We start from the raw sequence: 18688 nt of genomic DNA, 5'->3' as shown, positions 1-18688 counted from the left end.
GGCTTCCTTATTGCGTCACCTCGGATTCGTCCCAGTATCTTACGCAGATGATACTCAACTTGCCTTTTCCTTCAATAAAACCTCCCTGACAGCTGAACACACTTTCTTCTCCGGCATGCTGGCAATCTCCCGTTGGATGGAAGACAACTTCCTCGGGCTGAATGCTGGAAAGATGGAAGTCATGCTCTTCGGTGACGCCCCCCTCTTGTGGTCTGTGGTAAATTTAAATTACCTAGACTTAATTTATGCGGTAAAGTTCAATAAGAATAACTCAGTAAAAAAATAAGAGGCAGAATCCGTGGTATTTGAGGTTTTAAAAGGGGATTTATTCCTTACGAAGGAATTGGTTCGAACCAGGCAATCGGATTCCGTCACCACGAAGGTTCGGGAAGGGAAAAAGCAATACTTTATTGACAGGTTGTCATATATATAGTCAATGCATTATAGTAAAGACATATGCAGGAGGCGTAACAGTTGAGAAGAGAGATAAGAATACACATACGTAATGAAAAAGGCGTTACAATAGGTGTGCATAGGGGCGTGTACTAGAAACGTCATTCTGAGGATGACACAGGTGGGTGGATCCATAAGAGAATCCTGCAAAGTCAGCAGGAATACATGGCAGAGATGCGCACACGGCAGCATGACGTGTGATTGACGTGTAACTGGAGGGTGAAGGGGACTTGACATTTAGCCCTACATGAGGAGACAGAAGTCTGGGATGTCAGAACAACCTAATCCCAAATCGTATCTAATATCTTGTGTTTAAGGAACGGTATTATCTGGAAGGAAAGGTCTCTCAGGCAGAGGCTATCCTATACTGACTGCTAGTGCGTGTATAAGCGTCTACGTGTCTACATGAGATGCGAGGGGGCATGGGCCTACCATGGTAACAGGAGCTATGAGTTACTTGCACGGAGACAGTAAGGCCGGGCCCTTTGCTCTGTAGCTGGAAGGATGTTTACCTAAACTACTAGACAGGAATGCATTTCTCGAGGAGCGGAGCAGATAACTTGAAGGCTGAATACAGTCTTGGCAGGCAACAGGCCGGGCCAGGCACCGTTAGCCGCGCAGGAAGTAAGACAAAGGTCATGGATACAGATGCAGGTCCAGGCTGGAGCATTCAGAGGCAGAAAGCAGGAAAAGGCTCGATGGCAGAATTCAGGGCCTAACTTGCCAGAGCTGAAAAACGTGAAAGGTACACCATATAAAGACGGTGGCAAGGCATACTTAGGAACGGAATATCCGACCCATTCATGGTGGATCTGAAAGAGGACATGTTAACGTTGGACACAATTGTATTTGCGTCTTCATAGCTTGAAGTGGAGGGAACATACATGTACTTGTAGCATGTACATGGAGCCGTTGGGGTCTAAGATAGGGGACACAATTGATCATAAAAATTCATATTTCCTCATTCCCTCCTTGTCCCCTACGGACCCTTCATGAGATATCGATCCTCAGGAATCCATCAATCTGTTCATGTAACATCATTTGCTCTTCTTTCTTCTTCCGGGATTTTGAATTAGAACTTGAACGTGGAATACATGATGTGGCACACAGGCCGCAAATCGCTGGTCCACATTGTAGACACAGGCAGCAACTGAATACTATGAGAAGGCCAATACCTAGGAAGGATAGGACTTTCCATCCCCAGGCTGACAACACGCTCCAGAACCAACCGGACCACGTCCAGGTGCCTGGATTCTGGTGTATCTGACTTGCAATTTTATGAAGACGAGTTATGGCTTTATATACTGATGGCGCGTTTTCTGGAATGAAAACACAGCAACTCGATCCGATGACTCTACAGGCTCCGCCCCTATCGGCCAGGATGACGTCAAGGACAAGACGATTTTGGAGAACAACAATCCGCATCGCAGACTGCTCCTCTGTTAAGTTGCCTAGGGCAGAGGTAGTTTCATTCACTACTGCTTCAAGGGTTCTGGTTAATCTGCGTATCAGTTTACTATTAGAGACAACACCTATGTAGGGAAAGAGACCTTTATTGAAGTCTGTATATTGTTCCCATGCCGTTTCAGTGTAGTCGACAATCGGGAGATCTCTCTGGGGTCTATTGTGTACTAGATGGGTGTTTCTATGATAATCAGGAGGGGCTAGGAAAACAGGTGGCAGAAGGAATGCAATGGAACAGGTACCATCCCAATCTAGAGGTAAACGTATATATGCGGTATGACCACAAATGAAGTAGGAATGACGGGAAGCTCTAAATGTAGACTTGCCTTTATCACTGAATTCGATCACAGTAGTACATTTACTATGACCCAGGTGTACTGAACCATTCTTTCTTACACATAATTCACCTTTGACTGGTAATACTGACATAGCAGGCAAGACTGGTGCAGCTTCGGATTCAACATTCAGAATCATGAGGTTAAGTGTAAAATTACCTAATCCATATACTTCATTTTCTAGAACAGCTCCTGTACTTTTGGGAAGTCCCTCCTTGTTAGGGTAGCAGGCTTTAAGCAATACTAAGTTCAGGTTTCCCCATACCCAGTTGCTCTGGTAAACTACGGTATTTGAATCTAAAGAATTAATCAAACTAAACCATGCACCACAGGAACCATTGTGTGTGAATGGATATGGAAAGAGGGGCAGAACTCCCTTGTATTTCTGGTAGGGAGGGAGTCGGCCACATATCCAACAATTTGTAGCGTTGTTGGCCTGATGGGAGTGATGTAACATACTAATGAATGTGTTGTTGCGCAGCGCAAGTCTGTAGGGCAACTCATGTGGAGGTAATTCACTAAAAGAGTGTTCGGCAGTAACATCGGAAGCAGAATGTGCACGCTTGAAAATAGGGTAGTATATGTGCAACAGTATACTTGCAGCAATAATCAGAAGATTTAGGAAAAACATAATCAATAATGTCACTATACAGTGACTATGAAGTGATTTACAATATGCACGTTTCTTGAGCTGTTTCTGTCTATCTCTCTCTCGATTTCGGTCTAGAGGATACATGTCAGAGACTAATTTAACCGATTCACCTAGGAGAGGACTTAAACAATCAAATTGTCTGACTTGCTAGACCTTAGTTTCAGTTTATATTCTTGGGCAGCAGTTTTCTCGACCAGGGGGAGTTTTGAATCAGTCTGTGGAGGAGGGCAGGGCTGAGAGTTCAAATCAGAAGGCAGTCCATGAAATTTCTTGATATGGCTCGAATGTAGCCAACCCTTGCGACCCTCAATCTTCACTGCTGTCCTCGTGGTCAGGAGTACTAATTTTGGCGTTTGCCAGCGAGGCTCCAGCGGGCTCCTCCTGTCGAAATTTCTTATGAATACGTAGTCTCCGGGAACCACTTCATGGGGCTTCACCTCGGTGTTGTCGGGAAAGGCTGCAGCTACCTGTGAACGGCAAGATTGTAGTGCAGACATCAAGGAAGCAAGGTAATCTGTCAGCATATTACAATCAACATCAGTGATTTTACGAGGTATAGGCGTCCCCCACATATTTGGTGGCCTACCGAAGACCACCTCGTACGGGGATAGCCCTGTTCGAGAATGTGCTATCATTCTCATGTAAAAGAGTGCAACTGGTAAAGCTACTATCCAGCCGACGCCTTTCTCTCTGCAGATTTTGGAAAGTCGAATTTTCAGGGTCTGATTATGACGTTCCACGAGACCTGCTGCCTCGGGATGCCGGACACAGTGGAATTTCCATTGATAGCCTAACAGGAGTGAAATGTGTTTCATTAGCTCGGATGAGAACGGTTGGCCGTTATCTGAGTACACGATGCGGGGCAAACCATACCGTGGGAAGAATTCACAAACCAGCTGCTTGGCAGTGGTCGGGGCAGTGTAATCTGAGACTGGATATGCTTCTGTCCAACGAGAAAGTGCGCATACAACTACGAGGACATATTTGAATCCTCGACAGCGTTCCATCTGGATATAATCCATCTGGAGGACTTCAAAAGGGTGATCGGGAGGTTGAAATCCACCTTGTTCTACAGGAACGCCTTTACCTGGGTTGAACTGACAACAAATCATGCAAGTACGCACTTTCTGCTTGGCTGCAGCTCGTAAGTGTTTATTAAACCAAATGTTTTGAATACTGTCTAACATAGCTTTCTCTCCTAGATGCGCTGGACTATGTATTGTGTTAATGATAACTTGAACCATGGAGTCGGGGAGAAACCATGTAGATTTTCCCTTCGTCATCCATCCCTGATCTGTTCGGATCCCTCCTAATTCAGTCCATTTCTTGATTTCCTCTGGTGTAGCATGTGTCTGTATATCGATTACATCAAGGGTGGGATCCCTAACTGTCATGCAGTGTGTCGATGTCGGAACTATTGTCTTTGTCAAGTCAGTTGCATGAGTCTGATTCTGTGCTGTTTGCTTAGCTGTTCGGTCTGCTAGGTCGTTACCCTGGGAAATGATATCGGTAACTTTTGTATGGGCCTTGCACTTCATGATAGATATCGAAGTAGGCAGATGTATTGCATCTAACAGAGCTTGAATGAGGGGACCGTGTTGAATGTTGGCACCGTGAGAAGTTAAATAGCCTCTCTCTCGCCAGAGGACTCCGAAGTCGTGTACAACTCCGAATGCATAACGTGAATCTGTGTATATGTTGACTCTTTTATTTTTGGCTTGAATACAGGCTTGTGTCAGAGCGATGAGCTCTGCTGCTTGAGCTGACAATGTGTCAATACAATTCGTTTCAATAACTTCGGTGTCTGTCGTGACTGCGTAAGCGGGCACTAACTCTCCTGTACTTGTTCTCATGCATGAACCATCCACAAAGTGTCAAGTCCGGATCTGGTAACGGAACGTCTGTCAAGTCTTGTCTGGGTTTCGTCGTAATAGCAACGACTTCAATACAATCATGTGCCAATGGGTCTGTTCCACTTAATGGCAAAAGTGTGGCAGGATTTAATGTACTACAGCGTCTGATTTCTATGTGTGGCTGGAACAATGTTAATTCATAACCTGTCAGTCGTGCTATAGTCAAGTGCTGAGTCTGAGTTCGGTTTAAAAGAACTTCCACGGAGTGTGGAACTTGCACTGTCAATTGATGTCCTAATACTATGGAATCGCTTTGTCTGATCGCTAAAGCTGTCGCTGCGACTGATTTCAGGCATGTAGGCAGAGCCTGGGCTACTGGATCTAATGTGCTAGAAAAGTAAGCACACGGCTTGTGTGAACCTGCTTGTTCCTGAGTGAGTACTGACAAGGCAGTACCTTCGCGTTCTGTAACAAAGTGTAAAAGGCTTACTGTAACATGGTGTCGCTAAAACAGGTGCTTGACATAAGGCTTTCTTTAAGTCTTCAAAAGCTTGTGCATGTTCCTGAGTCCAAGGGAGGACAGTCGAAGTCGCTGCCTCCTGGGTTGTCAACTGAATGAGTGGCTTTACTAGAAATGCATATTGGGGAATCCATTGTCTACAGTACGAAGTGAGACCTATAAAGGCCCGCACCTCCTTTTGTGTCTTGGGTGGTGGCATGTTTACGATTAACTGGATGCGGTCAGGTGTGAGCTGTCTCCCCCCCTTGGACAGCAAGTGCCCAAGGTACACAACTTGCTGAACACAGAATTGCAGCTTCGAAGGGGACACCTTGTGCCCCTTGTCGGCCAGAAAATGTAAAACCGTCAGTGATGCTTTTTCACATTCGGGCTCGCTTCGGGCGGTGATCAGCAGATCATCGACATACTGAAGCAGGGTAGTGTTAACAGGCATGTGGATACTGTCAAGTTGTCTTTTCAGTGCTTGGCTGTAGATGCTGGGGCTTTCTGTGAATCCTTGAGGTGCGCGTGCAAATTTGAAGCTTCGTCCATTTAAACAGAATCCGAACAAATATTGGCTTTCCGGATCGATTGGGACGCTAAAGAAGGCGTTCTTGAGGTCAATTACAGTAAAGAACGTTGCTTCTGAATCAATAGCTGTTAATAATGAAGAGATATCTGGAACCACGGGATACTGTGGTACAATGCATTTATTCAATTCGCGCAGATCAATAATTAATCGATAAACGGGGGGTGCATTTGGATCAGTTCGTTTAAGAATTGGAATAATAGGAGAATTACATACATTGGAGTCGGTTTCCACAACCACTCCTTGTGCAATGAGCTCGTCAATGATTTGCAGCAAAGCCACTACAGCATCTGGAGGTAACTTGTATTGTCGAATTCGTGGTAATACCACTCCTGCTTTGAGTGTGACTCGATATGGTGTAATGTGCATACAACCTACATCAGTGGGGCCTTGTGCCCATAAATGTGCAGGGACATTCTGTAACCGGTGATCCATGTCTCTAAATACGTAGTGACCTTTAAAGTCACGCAAAAATAGTCGTACCCCTTCCGGGGAACAACATATTACAGCTCCTAGAGCTTTCAATGTCTTTATACCTAACAAGTTTTCTGGGCACGATTTTGTTAGCAATAAATCTGTAGTCCGTGTCAATGGACCAACTGCAAGAGGAAGAGGTTGCGATACTTCATTAACAATAGGTTTTCCTGAAAATCCAAGGGAAACATTCTGTGAGCCTGAGAGGGGTTCCCCTGGAACCTCGTCGTGACTTATAGTTGTTCTGCTTGCCCCTGTATCAATTAAAAACTTTCTGTCTTTCCCTAATACTTGACTATGTACATAAGGACCCTCTTGATCTACAGGAACCTCAATAAGGGGTAAGCCAACCTCCCTCTCTAGGCTGTTTCATGTGTATCGCTGATAATCGGGATAGTCATTTTGTGCATACTGGTACATCTGTTGTGTCGTTTTGTGTTGCGACACTAGGCTGTGGTTGTGGTACCGCTACGGTCTTTTGTGAAGCTGGCATAGGCTGTACATTCTGAGGTACTTGTGGTTGGATCTGATCCTGTCTAGGTGGACGCGGTCTCTCCTTGGTTTTACCCGTAGAGATATTATGTTTCAGAACTGCACAATCGTTTATATAATGACCTGGCTGTTTACAATAGTTACATGTCCCTTTAACAGGAACCGCTGAATTACTGGACTGTGTCGCACCCTTTTTATGACTGTCAGCTGGAACTGACTGGGCGACGAGCATTTTCATTTTCGTGTCTTTCATACGTCTTTGTTCGTGTTCTTGTTCTTCTCTAATTCTATTCTGATGGTACTGTAACATTTGTGACGGGGTGTTAGCTTGCCAAGAGCTCTCTACTTTCAATACTCTGTTCTTAACCTGGGGCAGGGAATTCTCGACTAATTTTGTTACAAAAAGATGTGGATATGAATCGCTACTTGCTTTCAGGCCGCTATTAATACCAAAACATTTTTCAAATCGGGAATAAAAATCACTAGTGTCTTCATCGGGTTTCTGTTTGCAAGCTGAGATTGCTCCCCAGTCTTCCTTTTTCGTAGTTAATAAACGTGGCAATACTTGTACTAATAATCCTGGTAATGCTTTAGTTTTGTCCCCAAGCCCTAGGCCTGCAGCTCGGGCATTTTCTTCGTTTTCTAATGCTGTCCAATCAATCTTTTGTTCTCCCACCTCCCATTCTTTTTCTTTGAGTTTCTCGTAAATACCGGCAGGCAATAATACTTTCAATATTTTCATAATGTCAGGATAGGTATAATCACCCATGAGTAACATGTCTCTTATTTCACGGTGAAAACCTGCTGGATCTCTGTCATGGCTGGGCACTAATTTTTTCATTTCCAATAGTTCTATTTTAGTTATAGGCGTGTACACAAACACGCGCCTAAAAGTATTATCATCATTTCTAACTGGGTGCACTTCGCGTAAGGGATTCTGTCTGTCTATGTAATACATTTTTCTTTCCATGGAGGGAGCTGGATCAAGCTCTGGACACAAAAAGGCACTATATCTGTGCCGATATTCTAGAATTACTTTAATTAGATCGGTACCTAGACCTCTCCATTTATTCATGAGTAGTTCTATCAGTATATCAGGTAGGGGACCAGGATCGGAATGTTGACCTTTATACAATATAAGGAGGTGTTGTATCATGTACATACCAGCTAAACGCTGTTCGTCTGGTGAAAGATTCAAAAACGTATGTACTAGCGCGTCATCACTATATTTATCAGAACTGTCAGCCCATTGTACTGCTGACCTGGCTAATTCTTGTTCATCCATAGACTCGAGTACATGGTACCCCATTCGTTCTTGAAGTATTTTATCAGTAGCCTGAAATAAGTGCTCAGGGGTCTTTGGATTTGACATGGCTGCTTGAAAAATTCTCTTACTTTCTGGACGTATCGGACGTATTGAATTATTAAAGGATCTTCCCTTACCTACATAAGCTATCATTTCTCTAGCTGGTAATTGTAATTGTCCTGTTGTCATTTCTAGTTGTTCTTCCTCCCCCGAGGACTCAGTCTTATCTGCATCTGTTTCTTTTTCAGGTTGTTCTCTTTCACATATTTGTTCTACTGTTTTTCGGATCCTTCGGTACATACTTTCTATACTATTCTGTTTATCATGTTTTCCGTCCGCTATATTCTGACCCCATTTGTTAAGTGCTTTCATTTCTTCCGGGTCTACACCTGGCCTATCTCTGTGTCTTATCAGGCAGTTTATGAAGAAGCGTAACAACAGTTTTTGCGTGTCCACTTTCTGGTATGCCATGGCCTCGCCAATACTTTCAGGACCTTGCCCTGTTTGGACAAAGTGATATATTTTGTCTAGATGATCAATCATTCCTGGTAGTATCATTAAATAATTCGCAACTCGTCGTAGACGTACTGATGATAGCATCATTCTGTCGTCTTTACCGGGTACTGGATCATATCTACAATCTGTAAGAGGCTCTTTAAATATGTCATAATTCGCTGTTTGAGGTGTACGTTGGTGTGCTAAATCCCTATAAGTCAATCGACGCGCTGATGGCGGCGTATGAAAACTTCCTGTCGCACCTCCTGAGGTGCTAGGTCCAAAAGGATTCATTGGGTGTAAGGTAAGAAGAATAGATGCAGGAAGGAGTGAAGGAACGGGCGGAAGGTTTGGAACGGAAGGAGGAGTATGTTGCTGCGGAAGTGGGGGCAGATTATCTCGGGGTCGAGCGCCGTTAGCAGGTGGTGTGCGTGGCGGCGGAGCATTAACATATTCGGGGGCTACATCGTCTAAATAGGAAGAAAGGAAAATGTCCTTTGCGGTCTTGGGGAGCAATTTAGTCGGACGCAATGGAGGTGGCAGATCTTTCGGTACTTCCAGGGTGGCCTTAGGTAAACCCTCGGCCAGAAGAGGATACATACCATTCATAAGAGTGTTTCGTTGTCTGTCTACTTGTTCTGCTTTTGCTCGGATACCTTCCTCAATTAATACGTTTTCTCGGGCTTTGTCTGAATCCTCCCTACTTTTCTCTTCTTTTCTGAGTGCTTTCTCTGTGCGTCTATGCGATTCTTTACGCCATAATTCAATGGCATCTTTCTGTGACTGTCTGGCTTTCTTTTTCCATAATGCTTCTTCTACTCTCATGATGCAATCTGCATCCCATGTCCCAGCGGCGGGCCATCTCTGATTCTCTGCTAAATCCTTGGTGTAGTCCACCCACAAATCGAGATATAATACGGCATCTAGGCCATGTTTATGGTACATAAAGTACCCTGGAGTGTCCCTAGGTGGAATGGGAACGGCTTCCTCGAGTATCCCTTTTCTAGTTCTAATCTGTCTTAATTTTGAGAATAACGGCATCTTAAACCTTGCTACTTGATTCTTTCTCGGACTTGAACACAATTAATACAATAAACACAGTAATGAAGATCGAACAATCACTCATACCACGACATTTAAAACATACTAAAACATTTTAAAACGAACAATAATAATTAGAATAAAACTAGCTAACTGCATAACACTAGATGTACTGCTAAACAGTACAGATACACTGCTAAAACAGTGCAGACCGGATCTGTGTACCCAAACCCGTCTTGACCGGCACAAACCAATGCGCACGTCTAGATGCGTCCCCAGCAACGGTACTCACCGGGAAGCACGGAACGGAACAGAAGGCCTCGGAAACTCTGGACTGGACTAGACCAGACTGGACTCGACTCGTGACGTGGATACTTCGGAACTTCGGAACCTGGTGGGCCTCTGTATACCTCGGATCTTGCTCTCTCAGCTAAGCTCTGGTCGGGATCCTCCGCACTCCTCACCGCCTCGTCTGGGTGTTGATCGCAGCCTCAGTCACCTCCGTTGGCCTGAGGGAGGTACAGGAAATCCTGCAGGTACGCGTAGTTGTCCGTCCGGCTGTGGCAGGAGACCGGGTCTGCAATGCACCTCCGGCGCGTGGGGTGGGGGAGGTGTCCCTATTCGGGCGCCAATTATGTGGTAAATTTAAATTACCTAGACTTAATTTATGCGGTAAAGTTCAATAAGAATAACTCAGTAAAAAAATAAGAGGCAGAATCCGTGGTATTTGAGGTTTTAAAAGGGGATTTATTCCTTACGAAGGAATTGGTTCGAACCAGGCAATCGGATTCCGTCACCACGAAGGTTCGGGAAGGGAAAAAGCAATACTTTATTGACAGGTTGTCATATATATAGTCAATGCATTATAGTAAAGACATATGCAGGAGGCGTAACAGTTGAGAAGAGAGATAAGAATACACATACGTAATGAAAAAGGCGTTACAATAGGTGTGCATAGGGGCGTGTACTAGAAACGTCATTCTGAGGATGACACAGGTGGGTGGATCCATAAGAGAATCCTGCAAAGTCAGCAGGAATACATGGCAGAGATGCGCACACGGCAGCATGACGTGTGATTGACGTGTAACTGGAGGGTGAAGGGGACTTGACATTTAGCCCTACATGAGGAGACAGAAGTCTGGGATGTCAGAACAACCTAATCCCAAATCGTATCTAATATCTTGTGTTTAAGGAACGGTATTATCTGGAAGGAAAGGTCTCTCAGGCAGAGGCTATCCTATACTGACTGCTAGTGCGTGTATAAGCGTCTACGTGTCTACATGAGATGCGAGGGGGCATGGGCCTACCATGGTAACAGGAGCTATGAGTTACTTGCACGGAGACAGTAAGGCCGGGCCCTTTGCTCTGTAGCTGGAAGGATGTTTACCTAAACTACTAGACAGGAATGCATTTCTCGAGGAGCGGAGCAGATAACTTGAAGGCTGAATACAGTCTTGGCAGGCAACAGGCCGGGCCAGGCACCGTTAGCCGCGCAGGAAGTAAGACAAAGGTCATGGATACAGATGCAGGTCCAGGCTGGAGCATTCAGAGGCAGAAAGCAGGAAAAGGCTCGATGGCAGAATTCAGGGCCTAACTTGCCAGAGCTGAAAAACGTGAAAGGTACACCATATAAAGACGGTGGCAAGGCATACTTAGGAACGGAATATCCGACCCATTCATGGTGGATCTGAAAGAGGACATGTTAACGTTGGACACAATTGTATTTGCGTCTTCATAGCTTGAAGTGGAGGGAACATACATGTACTTGTAGCATGTACATGGAGCCGTTGGGGTCTAAGATAGGGGACACAATTGATCTTAAAAATTCAGATTTCCTCAGGTCCCCGCAGTGGTGGCCCCCAGAACTGGGCTCCCCACCCACCCCGGCTACTTCAGTAAAAAACCTCGGGGTGTTTCTCGAACAGGCCCTTACCTTGAAAAAACACGTGTCCTACACTGCAAGCTCATGCTTCCACATCCTAAGTCTACTGAGGAAAGCACTTCCCTATCTCCCTGATTCCATTAGAAAGACCCTCACTCAGACTCTAGTGATGAGTAAATTAGATTATTGCAATGCTCTCCTATTAGCAGCCAACAAGTCTATTGGACCGCCTGCAGGTAATACAGAACATAGCTGCACGTTTGATCTTAAACGCCCCAAACAGATCTGCTTCTCGTCCCCTCCTCCTTCAACTACACTGGCTCCCTATACGTCTCCGCATAAAATTTAAGATCTGTTGCCTCACCCACAAAGCTATTTGGAAAAAAAGCCCTCCTTATCTAGCAGAGAAAGTTCACTCCTATACCCCCATCCGATCCCTCCGCTCTAGCTCCCAGTCACTCCTTCAAATCCCTAAGATTAAGAAAGCACGCACAGGAGGGAAATGCTTTTCCTATCTTGCCCCCCGTATTTGGAACCAGCTTCCGCTGGCCCTAAGACAATGCCCCGACTACTGGAAATATAGGAAGGCTCTCAAAACCGTCTTGTTCCCAGCCTGAGTACCTCTTATATCTCCACTGCCGTATCTGAGCGCTGAGATACCCCCAGGGGGTTGATTCACAGCGCTTTATAAATAACAAATTAAATCAAATGTTTCATAGTAATTTTTATATCTGTAGGTCGTTTGTGGTTGCTTATCCGCAGTGTCTTCGGACCCAGTGTTGTGACAAATTGTTATAAATGGTTGATGCCTCTGACCAATCATCCATGGCTGTAAACGTAGATGAAGTCAATTTGGCCTAAGTTAAATTCTGGCAGAACGTGTTTCATATTATGTTCTTTTCGTTGCTGGCTGAGATTTTGGCCCATTTCTTTCTACAAGGAATCAGTTGCAGTGGTCCCACAAGTTAAAAATCTAGGCATTCTCCTATATGCAGATGTCTTACACCAGGAAGATGACTTCTTTTGTAATGTAAAAAATAAAAATAATTCAACTCGAATAATACCAATCTTGCAGTTACCAAAAAACACAAAGCCTCTGGGTAGCCATTAACTCACGAATACTTGACTGTAATTCATTATCTGCTTCTTTTCCTGCTAGGCAGGTACAGGATATCTGGAGTGGAGCTGTTCACATAATTAGTGGGCAAATTAATAATTGTTTAAGGACTTGGGTTGTCTCTAATGACTTTATCCACAACAAAGAAGGGACGAGAGATTGAGCCTTCCCCTGTTCTCCCAAGAGCTTATACTACTCACTCAATGAGAAGGACGTCTACTAAGGGGTAAAGAATTTAGGAGTACATTACCTACTACGCAGTGGGTCACAAGGTCCCACGCCAGTTAGAAAAGTAACAGGAAAGCAAAGAGGCAAATTATGGTGTCAGTTACCTCTGGTGGTTAAGAACCAATTTGGGCATCCCAAAGGGTTGTAAACATTGCCCTCACCATCTCAATGAGTGGCATGCTTCATCATAGGGCCTACTACGACTCCCTGATGCGGACCAACGTCCAGGTAGGAGCTCAAAGTAGAAAATAGAAAAGAAAGAATTCGACAGATAGGATCCCTAATGTAAAGGAAAAATCTAAAACTGTCTAAATGGGTATCCAAAACCTTTATTGTGGATCCCACTTGGCAGGATCAAAAGAAAATTAATAGTAAGGTTATATAGGAAAGTAACAACATTACCCTGTCTGCTGTATCAACATGTTTCTGCCCTAGATTGCCGCCTGGTAGGGTCGTTGGCATTCATCAGGATACAGATCCCTAAAGAAGGTACTAGTAATGTTCCCTCCTAGTCTTGTCACTAGCTGTTAGGGAACTCCTAAATGGCTGGCTATACTTGCCCTTTCTGTAGACACACAATCTGCATACCCGAGTTTCATCAATGATGATCCTAATTCGGAGACAGAGTGGGGACACCGTCCTATAGTCACACTTACTCCAAGGTATGGGTGCCTCTAGTTGGGCCACTCTGATCCCTCCGACGTCTCCACTGATGTCTGATTGCCCAGACCATACAGTACACTTGATTGGACCATGGGTTCCTTTAGTTCATGGCTTCTTTACGTCCAAGATGGAGCATGCCAGATGTTTGCTCTTGTGAAAGTGACTAATGCTTTACGTTGCAAACCCTTGTTTTTAACTATAGTTCAGGTGGTGGCAGAGGTGAGCATGAGGAACTTAAGATTTTGCCACTTGGAATGCTACAATGTGAAATTCATTTAATTTACATTTTCTGTCGAGGTGCTGATCGGTGAGAGATGCTGTTTTCTTTATTTGTATCGAGGGCAGGGTTTCCCAAACTGTGGGTCGCCAGCCTGTTTTCTTTTGGTGAGTCGTGAAAGTCCGAGCAATAATTAAAGATTCCTTTAAATTACACGTTTCTCTTGTCCCATTTGCTGGTGCTTCAGAGGTAGAGGTCAGATGTCGGGCTGATTTAATATTTTAACATGGAGATTGCTGTTTACTCTGCAAAGTGTGAGGACGTTTTAAAGGGAATTATGTAACCATCCTTGCTGGAGTACATGGAGTATGAAGGAAAGGCTGTAGGTGTATATTTTTGCAACCCAAAGCGAAATGTAAATACCTGTAAATGAACTATGCATTCAGGAATGTTAAAGTGTAGCTCACGTGTTAGTAATTCTGAAGTGTGCTAGAGATTTTAATAGGAACTAAACAATCCGGGCACTTTACTTGGTGCTGCATAAACGTTAAATATTCTAAGAAACCCGATTTCCTCACAGTTTCATTCGTGTGCTATATAGTCTTATCCGTAAAACTGTACGTGTTTGCAGATTTAGTGGCCATTTCAATAGAAAACGTGCTGTCTATAAATGAGAATGTGCTACCACATGATTCTTTGGGTACATAAAATATTCGCCCACCTCTTTTCCATCAAACATAGGTGGGTTGCGAGAGTTTGTCATTCTGAAAAGTGGGTCGTGATTCTAAAAAGTTTGGAGGCCACTGATCTAGGGGATTCAAATAGTGCAGACCATGCTCCGGCAACAGAGCTTTCCAGACAACGTGCAAACCGTGCAAGATATTCACATTGATGTAATCTGGAAATGTTTGACATTGGATCATGGGAAGCACAAACTGAGTTTATTCTTGAGCCTGTAAACTGCAATCCTGCAATGATCTTTCAACATGTGCCACTTCTACCAGGTATAGCATAATCTAAAAGCCGGTAAACCTCTTGCTAGTACCACTGTCAAGTCAGCTATTTTCACATATCTTGCACTTTTTCACTATTCCCAGTTAGCAACACAGACTTTTGTTTCTATTCGAATACTGTCTAGTTGAGTTGTATTTGGTCAACGTTTGTCTTGGGCTTGTCATATTAAACTAGCGATCCTGCTGTGTTAGGGAGTGTGATGCGAAGATCATGAGAATGTTGATTAAGCACATGGTCCTGATGCTATAAGTGCATGTCTGGAGTGGGCGCTGATGTTGCAAGTCTGAATGTGGGTTGAACATTTGTATGGTTGTCCATTTAACAATGTGCAGTGAGTACATAACCCTGGCCCGAACATAGTATACCATTTTAAACTCTGGTCCTCATAGGTAGTACACTTGTTAAAAGTCGGGTCCATTAATATGTAGCACCTTTCACAAGCCGTTCAGGATCTAAGGGTAACTTTTACACAAAATCAGAAATAGTTGCTTTTTACAATCAAAGTGCACTTTAGATCTACAGTGTGACATAGTTTGGGAAGTTTTGGTTTGGGCAGTATGACTGTGCCAAGAACAAGTTAAGGATGACTTTTAAAAATATCGAAGAGATGTGGACTCAATTCCCAAGTATGGTATCTCAATCCATCTTTATTTTGCACACAATGCCTCCTCAGTTTGGACCCAGCAATGATTTTCTCTTTTGGCGAATGCTGAATATGTGGTGGTGTTACCAATAGTTCTGTTAGCAATTTTAGATGTTCGCAACTTGATTGCTTCTGGCCCATCACTCAAGGGACATCCTTATGTAAGACTGTTGAAATGCATTACCCTTCCCCGCAACCTCCTTGCCCATACGCAGTTTTTTTTTTCTTCTTTTTTTTTTTTTATCCACTGGACGCCCCCCTTCCTTCTAACTTTTAAGAGATGCTGATCCTTTCAGGCTGGAATTTAATGACACATGAGCTCTTGTGGGGATATCCTGTGCAGGATAGCACTTGTATTCTTTGCAAGTGCTGGCAATATTAAAGGGCTGGCTATATCCGGGGGTTCACTGGAAATGCATCGAGTTGGACATTTTGATTAAATACTGTTGGAGATTGTAAATAGACTGAGCCTGACTGGCACGTTGCATATTTTGCTGATTTGATATTGCTCATGCATGTTTCCATTGATTTAGTTTTTAAAGGAATTTCTCTGAGTAGTGTTTGATTTTATTGGATTGCGTTAACAAAATATCATTTGTTTCTGCAGGTTAAACTGAAGGAGCCAACACAAGACTAATAATGGCTGCTAAGCTATTTGAGACCATTGGCAAGTTAGGTCTGGGATTGGCAGTCGCTGGAGGAGTGGCCAACTCTGCTCTTTATAATGGTAAGAAGAATGCAACCTGTCAGCCAAATGATGTGAGAAAATTGGAGCTGAATTTAGAGATATTTAGATGTTTTTCCAGTTTTTTTCGTTGCTGTTTTGGTCAGGCTAGATTGAAACATTTCAAAGTCCACGAATTGGGGTATGAACTGGATTGTGTTTTTGTAGATTTTTGAATGCATAGCATATTAAAGCAATTCTATTAATTTTATTTGTGGAGGAATTACTTGAGTATGGGAATCACTTGCCCCACCCGGAAGTGTATTTAACTTCACACAAGCATTGTTTTATGGCTTGTCTTTCTGTAAACCTTTTTTTCCCCAACATGCTTGCGCCAAAAACGTGCACCCGTTGCATTGCTTTTAATGGCAACGTGTGCACATCTGGCAATTCCCTTGCGGGAGGGAGCTTTGACACCATATGTGTGTAATTAACGTGCAAACATATGGTGCCCCTGCTCGTTCCGGAAGGGAAACTGGTGCAGGCCCCCTCCTGTCTTCCCTCTCCCTGCTGCCTCCTTCTTTAGCGCGAGTTATGCGCGCGTGTTTGTTTTCTTTCATGGCGGTGAAAGAAACTAGCCAACTTATGTCCCAAAGCTAACATTGTGTAATATCTGTTAGAAAGTGCAGATTTGGTCTCGGCATTACCGGGAGCCGCGATTGTAATATCCCAGTATTTTAATAGTGTACCAAGTGTTACCCTCCAGAAGGGGGTTTCAGAAACTGTTTCGAGAAGTGAGTTTCGATACAACCATCACCCCACTCTGCTGAATGTTGAAATTCAGCATTGGCGGCATTGACTTGGAGCGGTCTCACTCCAAAGTCCGCGTTTTTGTGGTGGACTTTCTCCACAAAGAGGGACAAAATATGCACTGGCACGCATCCGAGCCATATCTCCACCACTCTCTCTCCTGTTGTGTGTGCCAGCCTGGGCCGAGACAGCTTCCCGGGCTGGCGACCGTCTGATTGCACCGTACCAGAGTACTTCAAAGGTCGGTGAAAGACCATTTAGTTGTTAACGAGGCTTCGCAGTGTTACCCCTTCTTAGAGCCCCTGCATCTCCGTTCTGAGGGGAGCGGGGAGCCGCGTTCGAGTCTCGGCCCCTGGGACCAACATTCTTGGGGCCGTCTGTGCACGGGGGCTTGCACCTGAAAAAGCACCCAAGTGCCGCCCGCAGTCCTAAAGGCAGTGTCCCAAAGCTAACATTGTGTAATATCTGTTAGAAAGTGCAGATTTGGTCTCCGAATTACCGGGAGCTGCGATTGTAATATCCCAGTATTTTAATAGTAAGCTAACATTGTGTAATATCTGTTAGAAAGTGCAGATTTTTTCTCAGTATTACCAGGAGTAAATTCTTTGCATTGCTTCAAAAATTAACCTGAAGGCTGCTCTCCATAGCTACCACTACGGTAGCTTTCAATAAAGGTTGTATAGAACCTATCACCTACATTCAACTACCCCCTCTACTACCACTCTTCAACCCCTCCACTACCAATTCTTCAAATCCTCCACTAACCCTCTTCTACCCCACGTCTACACATCTTCTACACCTCTACTCCTTTACTACCACTCTACTACCCCTCCTCTAACTCTATCGCTCTACCCCTCTTATACCCCTCTCATACCACTATACCCATCTACTACCCCTCTACCTCTTTACTACCCTTCTAGCCCTCTACTACCCCTCTACCCCTGTACTAACCCTTTAGCCCTCTACCATCCCTCTTCTACCCCTCTACTAACCCTCTACCCTTCTACCACTTCTCTATCCTTCTACCACAACCATATAATTACATAACACATAACAAGACAATAAATACAACATACACCCCACATAATACCACTCACTGAAACATAATTACTTCTAAAAAATCACTTGAGGTCCCAAAAGCGAGATGTATTGGCTATGCCAGTGCTTGTTGTTTGCTTGTGATAGTCCATCACTTACTCTGACTCCAGTCTTGTTTTCCCTTGCAGTGGATGCTGGGCACAGAGCGGTTATCTTTGACCGGTTTCGTGGTGTTCAGGATGTCGTGGTTGGAGAAGGGACACACTTCCTCATCCCGTGGGTGCAGAAGCCCATCATTTTTGACTGTCGGTCACGACCGCGCAACATTCCAGTTATCACTGGCAGCAAAGGTGAGCAAATGATCTAGGCTTGAATGCATTTTTAACAGAATCAAATACAGCAAAAGGTGCACCTTATGCAAATTGAATTCTTTCCATAAGAATAACCAAACAGTCCCAACATAATTTTTAAAAGTGCGTGCAAGTCTTTATTCTGTCAAAATTCATGTATGAAAGGGATATGCAGCCAACGCTCCAGAAATGCTATGTTTGAGTCTTTATAGTCCTCTTGTTAGACGACACCTTGGCAGCAGGTGCTAGAATTGAGTGCACAATTTAGATATATTGTGTGGCTTTTGAGAAATTGGGGATAACGGGTTAGTTAAAATTTCTATTTTTGTCTTTTTTAAATAACATCTGCATGCAGTTTTGCTATATGAACTTGGCCCAAGGCCACTCAAATGAAGCAGCACTGGGAAAC

At 44.1% G+C, this 18688-nt stretch overlaps 1 protein-coding gene across 1 annotated transcript in view; it reads left to right on the top strand.

The window, feature by feature from the left end:
- The window catches only part of PHB1 (prohibitin 1), a 57923-nt gene that overhangs the window by 23324 nt on the left and 15911 nt on the right, over positions 1-18688 (top strand). The window contains exons 2-3 of the mRNA XM_085640898.1: positions 16025-16144; positions 18118-18279. Coding sequence (XP_085497024.1) covers positions 16057-16144; positions 18118-18279 — 250 coding nt within the window. The 5' untranslated portion in view covers positions 16025-16056. The remainder of the gene's footprint in view (positions 1-16024; positions 16145-18117; positions 18280-18688) is intronic.

The sequence above is a fragment of the Triturus cristatus genome, chromosome 1_1 (genome assembly GCF_964204655.1).
Source record: "Triturus cristatus chromosome 1_1, aTriCri1.1, whole genome shotgun sequence".
Lineage (NCBI taxonomy): Eukaryota > Metazoa > Chordata > Amphibia > Caudata > Salamandridae > Triturus > Triturus cristatus.
The sequence above is the reverse complement of the archived record's forward strand: the minus strand, read 5'-3'. Positions and strand labels throughout refer to the sequence as shown.